Source organism: Leguminivora glycinivorella, chromosome Z (assembly GCF_023078275.1).
Source record: "Leguminivora glycinivorella isolate SPB_JAAS2020 chromosome Z, LegGlyc_1.1, whole genome shotgun sequence".
Classification (NCBI taxonomy): domain Eukaryota; kingdom Metazoa; phylum Arthropoda; class Insecta; order Lepidoptera; family Tortricidae; genus Leguminivora; species Leguminivora glycinivorella.
Window position 1 is genome coordinate 41,931,625 of NC_062998.1, and position 15,821 is coordinate 41,947,445.

A 15,821-nucleotide genomic window follows, 5' to 3' on the forward strand; every position below is an offset into this window, starting at 1 on the left:
TTGTGATCTCGATCACTTTGTACAATAAGATCACTCTACGCTCACCAATGTTGTTGCATTTTCACTCAATGGCTGAACGTCAGATCCGAATGTGCAGAAACCATTTTCATCCATTACCGACTTTGTATTGACGGTTTCCGGTCCAATTTCCATTGTCAGACTATCAGGTCTGAACATTTAAGGTTGTTACGTTAAAGTTAACTTTATTTGTTGAGAATAGAGGAGGTTTCGTGTTGGCAGACGGCAGGGTGCAGCCGCCGAGAGGCAGTGTCGCGAAACGCGACCACGTTGCGATATAAAAGGAGTTTGGCTTAAATTTCTTTATCAATCACACACCGGCCGCCTGCACTCACGCTCGGATATATTTGCCCACGTGCATCATGTCTGCGAATTTTTTGGTGAGTTAAATTAATCAATTGGTCCACATGTGTAGTATGTTAATAATTTGATTATTTGACACATATTTAAAAATTTGAGGGTAAAAAATTTGGAAATGGAAAAGTCACCTTGATTAGTTTAATACCTAATAAATATTATTGTGTAAACATCGCATCGTTTTAGTAGCCTATTAAATAATCGTTTTTAGGTCTCATAAATTGATTGATTACAGAAACTTATTATGAAATTGCGATAAATATTAATTACAAGAATAACATACGTAGATACTAGCCTCTACAATAAGTTTTTAAGGTTTAAATATACTATACATTACTCGATAGCGTAAATACCCGAAAAACTAAATTAATTGTATGGAGAAAGAACCTAATCAGCACCCCCAAACGGGTACTTACGATAACCAAATATTATACATTTTCCGTTCCGTCCGACGTTTAAAATACTATCTAGTACAGGTATTCAAAACAGCACAAAGTAATGGTAGTGACTAAGTACGCCTAAGTTGATAACTTTCGTATTGCAAGCGATAGGTTGGCTATCATGGCCGATTAAGTTTCCGACGTGATTTTCTTTTCTCAGAGCGCGAGACCGTTACGACACCCGACCATTTTGTTCAGTGATCGGTTTGCCATTAGATCAAGATAACCCTTTTAAAATGGAATCGAGCAATCGCATCTATACGAACTTTTTTATCATTACCTATCATTAATCAATGTTTGGTCTGGTAGGCAATTTGAGCAAGTTTATATTTACAGTACTATGCGGTTTCGGGATTCCGGATATGAGTCACCTCTTGTTAATTAATAAGTCACCAGTTAAGGTGCTATGGTGATAAGTATAGTGCCAGCTATTTAAATGGGAATACGATAACTGTACTTGCGGTACACTTCCCCTTATGACACTTACCCGTATTTACCTTAATACTTGTAGAGTCTGTCAACACAAAAGTGCACAATTCTTTTTACTAGCAGGCAAGAAAAGTGAAGCAAAATTCCCTTTGCTATAGGTGATGTGAAAAATAATGTTCCGTTCTATTATTTCGATTAATACAGTACATAATGCTATGGTATTATATCTTACTATCTGTTAGAAAGTCGATGGTTTAAAAAATTCCGTCGAAATAACATGAAATTAAGCTCCGAGGACCCTTCATTGTATCAATATCATCTGAATTGCGTAATCATTTTGCGAAAGCGATTTTCCATGTACTTACCATTCATGCTACAGCGAATTTTAATGTTAATATTTTTTTGAATTAAATGCGATATTCATACCCATTTAAGTCTCTGATATGAACCTTCTAGTAAAAGAATTTTCAAGTTTATTGTTGTATTGTCAACCTTTATACTTATAACGTTAATCTACTAGTATTGTATTTTTAGTCCACCTGTTAACCAAAGAATGTAAGTAAGGAAAATAAAGGAACTTCGGACTACATACACGAGTAAAAACTAAGCTCCGAGGTTGGTTAGACTGAAGTCTAGCTTTATTCATAACTCTATACTTACCTAATGAAATAAATCCCTGAAATAAACTTTGTGTCTTATAGTTATACACATAAGTATATCTATTTTTTATATGGCTCAAAAGTAAATCCTGTAATATTTATAGGTTTTCTTAGAGCGCCCTGAAATATTACACGATTTAGGTACTTTTAGCTGCTAAAATTACACTTTACAGTCTTGACTCACTTGACTTGACTTATAAACATTTTAAACTCTTTTTGTGTTGTTAGATTAGTTGCACTGGTGACGAAATTGGTCAATAAGACAAGCCTAATGAATGATAGGTACCGATTTTCTTGTGCATTTAGAGGTATAATATACATAAGTAATTTTGCTGTAGTAAACTCCCTCGATAATTTGATAAGACAGACAATTTCAAATTCCGATTCTTTTGTGGAAATCTACGACCCGATTCTCTTCCCAACTTGTACCAATACTTAAAATAGCGAACATGTAATTCCAGATAGCGCTGATCTGCGTCGCGGAGCTGACGAGCCTGGCGTTAGCGGGCGGGCACGGCGGGCACCACAAGAAGGTGATCATCCACGTGCCGGTTCTCGTCAAGCACCACCACCACAAACATACCATTGTCAAGCACGTGCACCACAAGCACGGCGGCGGCGGCGGCGACGATCACTACGAGGTGCTGGGATATACCTATGGAGAGCCCAAGCCGGCGCCGCACTTTGGCGGAGGTCAGTACACTCATAGTATTTTAGTCAAATAAGATTGATAGGAGTGGAAGGTCTGAGCAAAAAGCGTAGGTCGTTTCACGATACGAGTATGTACGAATGGATTGAACGGAAAGTAACGCATACATACAATCACGCCTGTATCTCATAAAGGGGTAGGCAGAGCATATGAAACTACTCAAGAGTCAGTACCACTCCTGGCAATTAAGGGGTTGAAAGAAACATGAAATTGTGGTTGCCAGCCTCTCGCCTTCGCCACAAATTTAACCTATATCCCACAGTCGACTTCTACGACACCCACGGGTGGTGAAATTCTTAACCCGTCACCACACGGGCAACGAGCCAGCGCATGTAAGCACATGTAACACCGAAACCGAAGTGAAATGTTACCCATGTGGGCTGGCATTCTCAGCATCATGCTGACGCCAAAACCATTTGCCACATTTTTGTTCAATATAAGATATAATAATAGCTACATTTAATTTAGTTTTTTAACATATTTACATAATTATATAAGAAACTAAGACTAAACTTTAGTCTAAATTTAGTACTTGGATTTAATTTAGTAGGTATTTAGTTAAGTTTTTTTTGTACCTACTTGCTAATTTGTTAATTCGTTTCTGTGGCAATAAATAAATTTTAATTTCAATTTCAAAACGACCGTATATGTACGTGTAAAAAAAATACGTTAGTCTGAAATAGTCCGTACATAAAGTCAAGAAGAGGTGTTTTGACTCCTATCGCCATCGCCATTTCGGTTAAAGTACCTACCTTTAGCTATTTCTAGCTAAAAACGTGTTTTAATTTAACAATCACTTATTAAAACAACGCAAATAGGTACTATACATCTACCTACATAACATAATATATTTGCTCGCATTCCAATAAATAATGTTTTAACTTTATTAAGACGAGCCATGACACATATTATTGTTTTATAAGCTTATTTTATATGTATCCGGTGTCCCATACTTTACCAATTTCAAAATTTAGTAAGGCATACCTACCCCATACCTCGAAACATACTATGTAATATTACTTAGCCCAGAATACCATGAATAAAAAAATCAGGCCTTTCCTGAAACGGGAACCCGTGCCGACTTGCACGGTCACGTGCAGCACCTGAAATTCCCGTACAATTTGTAGTTGAGGTGGATTAACATTTTTGAAAAAATAGGTTAGATTTTCCTTTGTATCATGATTTAGGTAAAACATAAAAAATAGGTATATTTTGCCTATCGAAGCAATTTTTTTTATAGTGACGTCACATGTCATAATAATAAATTTAAAACCGGCCAAGTGCGAGTCGGACTCGCCCACCGAGGGTTCCGTACCTACAAAACTTTTACGTTACTCACATAATTCTAAAGACTGGGCTAGGCTAGAAGTATAGGTTCTCTAATGAGCATAATTGTGTTTAGCGCCACCTCTCGACGAATTCGCGAACTAATTAGCACAGCTTGCGTGAGGTCTTTTATAATGTTAACCAAATTCAACATTTTTATTTTATTTTAAAGTAGGTGTTTTATGTAAAATTTCGTAGCTATAAATTTCAACACCCTTATTCATAAACGTACACTAAAGTATCCAGCCGATAAAGTTCGTTTGTCCCTTTCTGTCACACCAATACGTCGGAAAGGGACAAACAAAAAGTATACAGAATAGTATAACGCAAGTTTCTAGCGGGAAATTACTAAATAAATATTATTTAGTAAATACATTATCTATTGTTGTATTTAGGATTTACCGAACCAACGTCGGTGTAAGTCCAAAGAGAACAATATTTATTAACATTTCGCTATTACCAATTGGCAGCTGGGATTTTTCAAGAGATTTTGGCGAACTTCGGTCTTTTACAGTAACATAATAAACTTACCTAAAAAATTAATAGTTGATAACGGATGCAACTAGCTACAGTAAAATTATTTTTTATCATGATTAACGGATTATCGATTAACTTTAACTTCCGTTAAATTTGTTGAAATGTATCGCTTTAACGATTAACGAAGTTAACTTTTATAGTAACGGATTAGCGATTATCGAAGTTAAACTATTTGATTAACGGTGCCCAGCTATGAGTATAATTAATACACTTAATTGTTAAAATGTAATGTATACGGATTAATGAATTTAATATAGATAAGTAATTATTGATATAATAATATGGCAAAACGAAGGAAATTGTTTACACCTCCGCAAATAAGTATCTAATGATAATTTTTAATTTACCATGTTACTTCACGTACTAAATAAGTACCTAGTTATTTTAAAAACCCTAAAAATGTCTATTGAGTTTCTGCCACAGACCACCATGTGGTTTCTGCATATATTGCAGAGACATTGCAGAGAGCGCACGCGGACACCGGCGCGGCGCCAGTGGACGCGTCTGTGTGCGTGAGCTAGGTATGCATACAACTACAACTGCTGTAGGCACCGCCCCCCTCAGTAGATCGATGCGATAACATCGATTTAAACTTCCCTAGCCTCGTGGCGCCCACCATACAAAATTTTTGCTAGGGAATTTTGATTCTTATTGTACTTGAGATTGAATTCAATTTCAGTTATTCGAAAAATTTTAGAAACAAAAGAAATTATATTTTATTTGTTTACATGAGAGTTAAAATTCCATTGAAACCATTATGTACTTTAGAAAGTACATTCGGCGCCACGAGGCTAGAGTAGATACACTGTCACCTACAGTCCGATCGCTTAGTTGCAAATGTGTGCGTCTAGTTGATAAACGAAAACTTCGCAATGTAGTAAAAGCTACTTTAATTTTTTTACAAAAACAACGTTATTTCTTAGTAATTAAAGTTCAATTTCAAATGCAAGCAATTGGCGTGCACACTTACGCCGTGTCTTGCGTAGGCGACGGTCGCGCGACCGTTGCCGTCACGTCTTATCGCATCGTCTACTTCCATATCGATAAGGTTTGATTTCGTATGCGTCGCATCGCCGTCGCGCGACCGTCGCCCACGCAAGCCATCGGCTTATCAGTCGCGGTCGTCAGACGCGTCCCATAATTTGTTTCAAGCTTTATACACAAGTTTTCCTTTCAATAGCAATAGCTAACGTAACGCTTGGCTTGAGTAATAAAAACTGTATAGTTAAATTAATAAAATATGTATAAGTAGGATATTGAAATCTTCTTTCTTCGTTGAGCCATCACAGCTAACTTTAACTTACAAACGGTCTTAAGCACCTGCACTTCTGAAGGCGCTTAAGTCATTTATGCTAATAAAAAAAAACCACAACGTTCTATGAACATTGGTCAAGTGCGAGTCGGTTTTCGACTTTTCCATACAAAGAACTCATGAGCGCCTGAACGACTATAATGGCAAAGTTAACGTTTCGCACTTTCAAGACTACAAGACTTTACGTATATATCTCGGAAACGATAAGAGATAGAGCAAAATGGACTTCAGATTTGGGCTTTCGGTGGCACAAATTCTATGTTTTCGTCAACAGACACCTTTTTTGGACCGATTTGAATAAAATTTTGCTCAGTCAATTTATAAACGGTCTTAAGCGCCTCCTTTTTAGTAGGAACTTAAGTCATTTTGTACAAATGAAAAAAAAATTGAACAAGTTCTAAAAAGAAAAAGACAGAAATGAATTTCTTTATACCTGTCCAACTCGCTTACACAATTTTAAGACGTTTAGTAACTACTTGCAGCGGCAGTGAGTGAAATTCGTAATCTGAGTTTTTTTCTCTTAAGTCCGACTTACGCTTGACTGTAGATTTCTAATAGGTTTTCCTGTAATCTACAGGGAGAGGGCTATCTCGTGTATTTTTTTGAAAATTTTACGCTAAGTAGTTTCGGAGATAAGGGGGGGGAATGGTAATTTTTTGCTTATTTTCTTAAATTACTTCTAAATTACCAAAACAAAAAATATAAAAAAAATATATTTCAGATGCTGATAAAATGCTCTTTCATTTGATATGTAACACAATATAGTTTTAATAACTTTGATTTTTAATTTTCAATTTTACCCCCCAAAAGTGACCCCTGTGATTAAATTTCAGTTAATTAAATTACATGTCCGTCTTTGGGCCACAGGTTTACATACGTGTGCCAAATTTCAAGTAAATCGGTGCAGTAGTTTCGGAGAAATCGGCTGTGACAGAGGGACAGACAGACACGCGAGTGATCCTATAAGGGTTCCGTTTTTCCTCTTTGAGGTACGGAACCCTAAAAAAGTAATACCTACTAAGAAATTATAAAGGCACTACTACACCTATTTAGAGAATTTTTTTTTAAACTTACGTACCGGGTGTGGAGGGTACCGTTATTGATAAATTATTAATTACTACTCACGGGACAGGACATGTGTCAATTAGGTACATTAAAAAAAATTAAGTGACTATAGAACTCTACATACGCCTATAGAACTCGACATAATAAAATTATCAGTAGGCCTAGCAATGTCGCCGCGAGATAGATCACACCTCTTCTTCTAACTGTATTAATGACATAAGGACGGCGACATACTCTCGCGGCGATCATGTGCTAGGCCTACTGACCCCATCGGTGGTGGTGAATCCTCTTTCGACACCCCTGCTGGGGTGTGAGTGGCGCCTTCCGCGCTGGGCGCTGTGGGGGCTGTGTCGGGGCGCGCCCCATCCATGTGGGACGGTCTGACGACGTCTTTTTGGGGACGACTTGGCGATCCGGTGATTGCTAGCCCTACCGCTACCGGCCGTTATACAACCCCGCGACCCCTAGCCACGGTGATACCGTTTGAGCGGGGCCGGGTATCGGGGCCGCAGTGAAGGCGACCGGCAGTTCGGGCTAGCGTGGGCGTGGTGGTGGTGATATTGATGATTGTTCAGTGTGGTGTGGGGGTGTTGTCCTCTTCTTCTTCTTCCGTGTCGATGTTTCTGACCCCATCCCCTGGGCCCCTTTGGGTGAACATATACTGAGCATAGCCAAGAGTACAATAGTTCACGAATAGCGTATTGTACTTAGTTATCTCTCCGTATTGCTCTTCCGTCTTTGAGCGACAGAGTTGCATTGTTAATGATTGTACTCTTAGCTACGGACTAAGATCTCAATGTTTAATTGTCGTATAACATGAGTCGTCGACGGTTCCGGAATTAAGGTAATGGCGCCTATTAACGTGGTATTAAGGCAGATTTCAAAAGATACCAAAAAATTAAGGGTATCAAAGCTCATTAACGACCACAAATATTTTTTTTATGGAAGAGTATTTATTGAACTATTAGTTTTGAAGAGTTTTAGGATCATTTTAGTTTATTATATGTCATAAAATGATTTTTGAAGCCAACATACCTAAATTTTCTATTACCGTGGTAATGAACAGGTTGCAGTTCTATTAACGCGAATTGAGATTTCATTACCGAGGGTATGAATGACAGTGTTTTTCTGCCATCGGTAAATAGAAACCCATCTCAAAATTCGGAGCTTAATACCGACGGTTGAATATACAAATTATGACAAATACATATACCTATACTATCCTCCTTTATGAATACCCACAGAAGACTCAGTTTCACCTAAGAAATCTGTACTTACGGTACACTAAATGTCATATTTTGATACAAGACTAATATGTCGCTCGGTAATAGATACTTCTATAGGAACCCATTACCGACCCAAACAAATATTGCATGGATCGGTAATAGATTCTTATATATTCTATTACCGAGGGTTATCTGATCGTACCATCGGTAATAGGCATAAATTGGAGTATTATAAAATCTAATTCCGACCCATAAAAACAAAGTCATACAGATGTATTTTCATTACAAATCAAAATAAAATATTGCAACCTTATATTAAAACCAAGTTTACATAACTGGTAAGTAAGCATCAGACTTTATGTCAATGTTTAAAAAAATTGACAAATTAACGGTTTTCATAGAAACTACGAAATCAGTCATGAAGTTTTTGCTAAAAATTAAGGTTTTGTTGAATAATTTTCATACCGCGTAAATAGTTCTTTGATAACGTGAATAGATCAAAATTGAAACAACTGTAAGACATTATATAATTGATCACATATACTTAAAATAAAGCAAAAAGAACTAATATCACTACTTTAACTATTACCGTGGTATACCACAGTAATAGAATCTACTCACGAAATGGCGCCTTTCACCGCTGTCTTTTAATTTCCACTTTAAACACATTTCCAGGCTAAACAATACGTAAAAAGTACTCAGAAGTCACGTAGAAAACTATAAACAATAATTTGAAATGCATAACTTTCACCTGTTTGCCATAATTATTACGTAAACTACTAAATGAGATTGGAGTTCACTTAGGTTTAGCGTCACACGTCAGTATGACACAACCTCTTCTCGCGGCCCCGTGGCAAAAACTGTCAAATAGCGAGCGTCTTCTTTCATTCACACTCTCTATCGCCTATATGTGCGTTAGTCAACTAAACAGGCTTCCTTTGTGTGAGTAACTTTTTTTAAGAAATTGGTCGGTTTGCCTATAAAATGCGTATTTGCAAATGCGGCGGTAATGGACGTCGATTTCGATACCCGCGTTGATAGCCGCCGTTACCTTAGTTACGCGACTAATGCTCATCAGTGTGACGAGTCTTTTACACTTCCCTACTTGTTGCGTTAGCTTCTGTCACTACTTGTGTGAACCCTGGAAAATCAGAGATGTATAAATAATTATTTAGGTATATAAACAAGTTATATCCACACTCTATCATTTGTAAGGTGGATGCCTCGCTTTACGAATTGATATTTTATAAATGTTAAAATGATGAAACTGCGTCCTGTAACACAGGGTTTGTAGCTCAGGACACAGGGTCGCGATTTTCTGTAATTGTTAATTTATATAATAAACTTTTTTCATTTTTTCATTTTTTTTCATTTTTCACTCTCCACATTGTAGGTGGATCCATATGAATGTTATAAATGTTAAAAGGTGACTGTCTATATGTGTTACCTTTTCAAGTTTAAACCGCTGAAGCGATTTAGTTTGACGCCCGAAATCATCCATTTAGAAAAAATAAATTATATCGCTTCCACCCTCAAATGAGATAATGAACGAAAACAATTTGCTGGATTGAATTAATGCCTTTAATAACTGTTAAACTTGCAGTATGAAATAGTAATAATAATATTTTTATTTGGTTCCAGGGCACGGTTGGCACGTGGCAGATGAGGGGCACGAGGGCCACGAGGAGTCTCCTGTGAGTTTCGAAGGCGGAGACCACGGCAGCTACGGGCTCAGCAGCGAAGGCCAGGAGTACGGCGCCCACGGGGAATATTAACCCATCGAGTGCTTAACCTGTCGACTACTTATTCGCAAGGTGCACGGCTGGTGCTGTCATCTAGACTTTTCTGTTGATACTTACTACTTGGGCGAACGTCTATGCCATTTTAGTTACATTGCGCTCTATTGAGGTTATATAGAATTCAACACATTTCATCGTATTTTCACGGAAATTCACGAAAGTGTTACGTTATTTCTACCAGGCTCAGTACTACATAGGTTAATACTTGACTGTTGGTGAGTGCCGTAGCCGAATGGCATTTCTGCAACGCGAAACGAAAACGAAACGCCGCGCAAGGTATTCTGGCTCTGTCGCGCCAATACGCACGAGAGATAGAGATAGATAGGTATCTACGAGCGTTTCGTTTCGTGAGCGTTTGTGCCATTCGGCTACGTACCCTGAACCGATAGGACAAATTAATTATACGAATGTTTCCAAGAGAATATAATGAAAAATTATTGTGCTCTAATTAGATCTGTAAATGAGCTGTGTGCGTAGCCGAATGAACAAACGCTCACGAAACGCTCACGATAATATCTCTTTCTTAGCTATCTATCTAATTCGCTCTAGCGTATTGGCGCGACAGAGCCAGACTACATTTCTGCGGCGTTTCTCTGGCGTTTCCCGTCGCAGAAATGCCATTCGGCTACGGGGCCTGTTAAATCTTATGGAGTCAAGCAGATAAAACAGCCGCCGCTAGGTGATGTTTGACATGCTCATAAGATGATGTGTATTTGTGATAATCAGCGTTGTCAGCACGTTGCCAATTGAGGTAGATCGACTCACATTCCACCGAGGCATTCCATGAATCTTCCTTAATCGACGTACTCTTAAATACCTCAAAATGAAAACGTTTTTGTTTTCGATTAGTTCTCATTACAATGGTTGTTAGTTTCGTTCGTATGTCGTGATACAACGGCCTGTTAGGTGAGATGAACGGAAGGTACTTCGGAATGTCTAAGCATTATAAAAGTACAAATAAAATACGTTTAAGGCGAACTGACTGGGCGAGTCACTGATATCAGAACGCCACCTACAGTCGGAGCTCCAAAATCTGAAGATCTTTTTAACCACTTACAAGTACTTAACAGTGTGTTCAAAATAATCATTGTTATGAAGTATCCCCACGGTACTTTAATGTTTGTTATATCGTTTTAAAAGTTGTTGTGATTTATTAAATCCTGTTTTAAATGGGATATCGTTATTAATATTATATTTTATGGTTAAGATAAATCCTGATCGTTGTAAGTGTTTTATTTTGACTCCGGTCATTAGTCCAACCTTTTGATGAATGCGCGCCGCAGCTGCAGGGCAAGCACATGACGGGTGTGACGGTAGCTTGCCCGCAAGATAGTCTACCTGTCCCACTCTATACTATAGAGTTAGTAAATGATAGATGGACTTTCTCACGGGCGAGATACTATAAATACTCGCCTAACCCCTATAGGTACTATATATTCGGATGCACGTTTATACCAAAGCGTGGCAAGGGCACTGCGCTGCCATTATGTACAAGTTTTACAACTTTGATTGTTATAGATTGTTGACTTGACAACTTTGACTAAGAAGCTATACGATTATATTAATCTGAGAATGTAGGGTTTTTTCTGTAAGCAAGGAACGAATAAGTAGGGTACTCTTAGATCCGAATTTCGTAACAACACTATGATATAGTAAGCTGAAATTGAGATACGTTACATTATTTCCGTAATAAACTCATTTTTTTACAAACAAAAGAAAAGTAATTATAATTAGAAATTCGAAATATGTAGCCGATTAATTACGAATAACTATTTAAGTAAACGTATGGCTCTCTCCACCCAAGTCCTTACATTGAAATTATGCCTACCTACATAATTATGAATCTCTAAATACCATAAATTTTAGATTACAACATTAAAACATGCATTAAATTCCAATATAAACATATAAGATGTATGGCTTACAAAATAAATAAATTAGGAATAAAATGCATGCACAGAAGAAAACATCTCCCAATAAATAAAAATAATTTGAAAAGTATTTTTTGCTTTTTTGTAAGAACCGATTCTTGCGAGAAGATGAGCCAATCTCTATTTATATGTGATATAAAAAATTTAAAAGCAGATTTAGTAAAATATAAAATAAGTGAAGTTGAAATAAATATATTGTTAAGGTCAATACGGGTAAGTATGTCATAGGAGACTGTTTAAACCAATTATCAATGTTTATTGAGACGTTTACTAATCGTGAGTAGCAAGTAGCAAAAGTATAAACTCGCAAAAACACCTGTGACAATGAGTAAAACAAACACTTCCCCTTATGACACACTTGTCCGTAGGTATTGACCTTATTATATTTTAGCCCGCTCAAGAAATCATATACCTACATAATTACATTTTTCTGCGTTTAGGTTGTTATCGTGAATCCTGCAAAGATATTTTGGTTGTAAAACATGCAATAGTCACAAAGTAATTCGCTATTATGCAAATTTGCATGATTTGTCCAACAAACATTCCGTAACATTTACTTTCTCTATTACTTTTGGTCTTTTTCTAATGTCTTCGTGTGGTCTGTAACCGCTATGACGCCATTCGTAACAAATCGAAAGTTACATTCTTTAATTTATTTTGTGTGCTTCAAGAAAATGTCTGAGCGGTCGTTTTGCCTTAAAAAAATTATGGGTCAATGCTCATGTAATAGGTACACGTCAACTCGTCACTGGTTGTTACAGTCGACGTCCTAACTGCACCAGTTTGAACTTTAAGATTAAAGATACGTCAAATTAACGCTTGATACGATATGGATCGGATATGCCACTAAGGTAAACGACGTGTTTGATAAAGAAATTACATTTTTGACACATATACTTAAGTATATCCATCTATCCATATCAAATTTTGGATTTTTGAAATGAAGATTTTAATCTCACAGATACTGATAATTAGGTACGATGAGCATAGTGATAAAGTATCTGAAAAATTGTATGGAAACACTTGTTGTTACAATGCGCATACATTTAATATATAAAAACAGCATAGTCATTTCGGGTCATTTCGGGACATTTTTTCAATGGTGGGATTCAGTAATATGAGACCGACAACACCAGAGATTTGTGACAGTCAGATTTTCAATATTTTTTGTTTAAAAACATATATGTAAAACTATTGTTTCCTGGTTTGCATATTTTCCCTTTTTTTTTAACGTTGGAGAAATGCATTTACGCATGCCATCCGGTCCGGGGGACCAGGCGCGATGACGGACTAACCAGTGTAGGACTACCGTCTAAAACCACCAACGAATTCCGTCTCCGCCTTGGGTGGAGTGTCGCAGGGTCACTATAAGCATTCCACCACGTATTGCATATTTTCCCTACCTCCAATCTTCAATCTTCTTTTTAGGGTTCCGTAGTCATCTAGGAACCCTTATAGTTTCGCCATGTCTGTCTGTCCGTCCGTCCGTCCGTCTGTCCGTCCGCGGATAATCTCAGTAGCCGTTAGCACTAGAAAGCTGAAATTTGGTACCAATATGTATATCAATCACGCCAACAAAGTGCAAAAATAAAAAATGGAAAAAATGTTTTATTAGGGTACCCCCCCTACATGTAAAGTGGGGGCTGATATTTTGTTTCATTCCAACCCCAACGTGTGATATATTTTTGGATAGGTATTTAAAAATGAATAAGGGTTTACTAAGATCGTTTTTTGATATTAATATTTTCGGAAATAATCGCTCCTAAAGAAAGAAAAAGTGCGTCCCCCCCTCTAACTTTTGAACCATATGTTTAAAAAATATGAAAAAAAATCACAAAAGTAGAACTTTATAAAGACTTTCTAGGAAAATTGTTTTGAACTTGATAGGTTTAGTAGTTTTTGAGAAAACTACGGAACCCTACACTGAGCGTGGCCCGACACGCTCTTGGCCGGTTTTTTTCTTTTCTTTCACCAAACCTGTCAATGTTCTAAAATATTCTAGAAATAGAAATGACTGAATGTGATCATTTTTTGTGTACATTTTCTCCGTTGACAGTTTTCCGTTTCCCACTAACGTAGTGTGTGAGCAAGCGCCACAAGAACCATACCGATGCAACAATTACAAAGACGTGTCTCGCATGCCATTCTCTCGTCTTTATTCATCATTTCACCTTTAATTTTTATGGTTCCGTACTACAAAGGAAAAGAAACCCATAGAGAATCATTCGTGCGTTTCAATGTCCGTCTGTCACAGCTTATTTGCTTAGAAAATAATAGACCAATTGAGTTGAAATTTGGTAAATATATGTAAGTAGGTAAGTATGTGATGTAAAGACAAACGCGTGTCGCGTATGTTATCAAAAATAGGGGACAAAAGGAGGGGGGCTAATTAGAGGATCAAATAAACTTTCTTTTTGAAAGAAATATCATTTAAAATGAAACATTTTATTGAATTTTTGACACATTCCATTATCTCTGAAACTAATTAAGGTACAGCGGAGCAAATCTCGAGTAACTGGTTCATTTTTCCATGTTTTACAATGTCTGCATTATTAAATAGAATGTCCACCGGTTACATATGGTGCGTGTTCAGTGGATACATGTAGAACTCAACATCATAGTGTAATAATGGAAAAAATGGATTAGTTACAATTGTCCCCCAGTCGAGATTTGCCCCGCTGTACCTAGTCATAACTTCCAAACAGCTTAAATGGCTTTAGGGACGTAACCGCAATGTCCATACAACTATCAAATAAAAATGTATTGTTCGATGTACGGAACGCTTGAAAGTCTTGAAACGCAAGGCTGACTCGCACTTGACCCGGTCTTTTTATGTAAGTACTGACAATAAACTTGCTATTAATAAGTATCAATTGACAATAAATAATAACTAGTTAATTGTCATTGTTAATAATTAGTTGTTAAATCAACATTGTATAAATCTGTGTTTTAACCGAATTCCAATAAAAAAAGTCAAATCAATTCGTATGTATGTTTTTATGCATGTTATTAGATATCTCACTTTATACTGGATCGATTTTAATTTTTTTATTGAATATATTGGTCCCATTTTTCATAAAAAATCCTGAGAATTCGAGGGAACTTCTCAAATCGTGATTTTTGTGTGTTTATTAGAACATCATATTTACATTCAAAACAGTGACATTTGGTGAAGTGAAACAGATGATGGTAATCAGAACAGAACTCTTCAACGATACATAGCTTATGTTAGGAGATTTGCTATCTTCGTTGTGTTTGCTAAACATATAATAAAAAATTCCTTTTTGAATCTGTGCAGGCCACAGACACTGACAGTTGATTGTCAGCTTGACATTTTTCTCGGAGAATTCATAACCTTGTCTGGTGAACTATTTATTACTGTTTTCGACTCATTTTCTCTCCCTGGCCTCTGATTTTGCCTACTTCTACGACTACCTTCGCTCTCGAACCCCGGACGTTGATTTTACTGGCTTAAAACGACGACCTTTGATTTTAACCTCTGGACCTGATTCTGCTTGCATTAACGAAGACTTTTGCTTTTAAACACCTGATCCTGCTGAACTGTTTACGATCCGTTTTGCCTCCCTGACTTCTGATTTTGCTTGATTTAAGGACGATCATCGCTTTTAAGTTCCGAACACTCTTTGTTATAATGAATACAAGTACATAAACACGATATAAGGATCCCAAAACATGCTTTATACAAACTTGTTCTAAAACCAACCAGAAAAACCCAGATTTAAAATTGTTCATATTAAGAAAGGAGCTGAAGGAAAGTTGGTGTCAATAGGTTGGCAGGAACTGCCCAACCAGAGTGCGATTTTGCTGTGAAGACCACCTGAGTGTAAGATACCGTGTCTTGTTTACCAACCTTAAAATGCAGTTACACACTGTCAATAATATCATAAAAAAGAAAGCCATAAATATCTGACATGGTGGCATTTTATAAAATGTGTATTTTTTGGATAGACCAATAGGAAAAATATGGTAAAATACATTTTTTTTTATATTTT

General features: G+C 36.9%; 1 protein-coding gene across 1 annotated transcript; it reads left to right on the forward strand.

Moving 5' to 3' along the window:
• The first annotated feature begins 272 nt into the window (after nt 1–272).
• LOC125241912 lies at nt 273–11,099 on the forward strand. Its single transcript, XM_048150617.1, has 3 exons — nt 273–398; nt 2,365–2,596; nt 9,720–11,099. The coding sequence occupies exons 1-3, from the start codon at nt 381–383 to the stop codon at nt 9,851–9,853; spliced, it is 384 nt and encodes a 127-aa protein (XP_048006574.1). The 5' UTR covers nt 273–380; the 3' UTR covers nt 9,854–11,099.
• Nucleotides 11,100–15,821: the final 4,722 nt, after the last annotated feature.

Coding starts and splice junctions, on each gene's coding strand:
- LOC125241912 (XM_048150617.1), top strand. Junction 2,597..9,719: donor GGCGCCGCACTTTGGCGGAG/GTCAGTACACTC, acceptor ATTTGGTTCCAG/GGCACGGTTGGCACGTGGCA.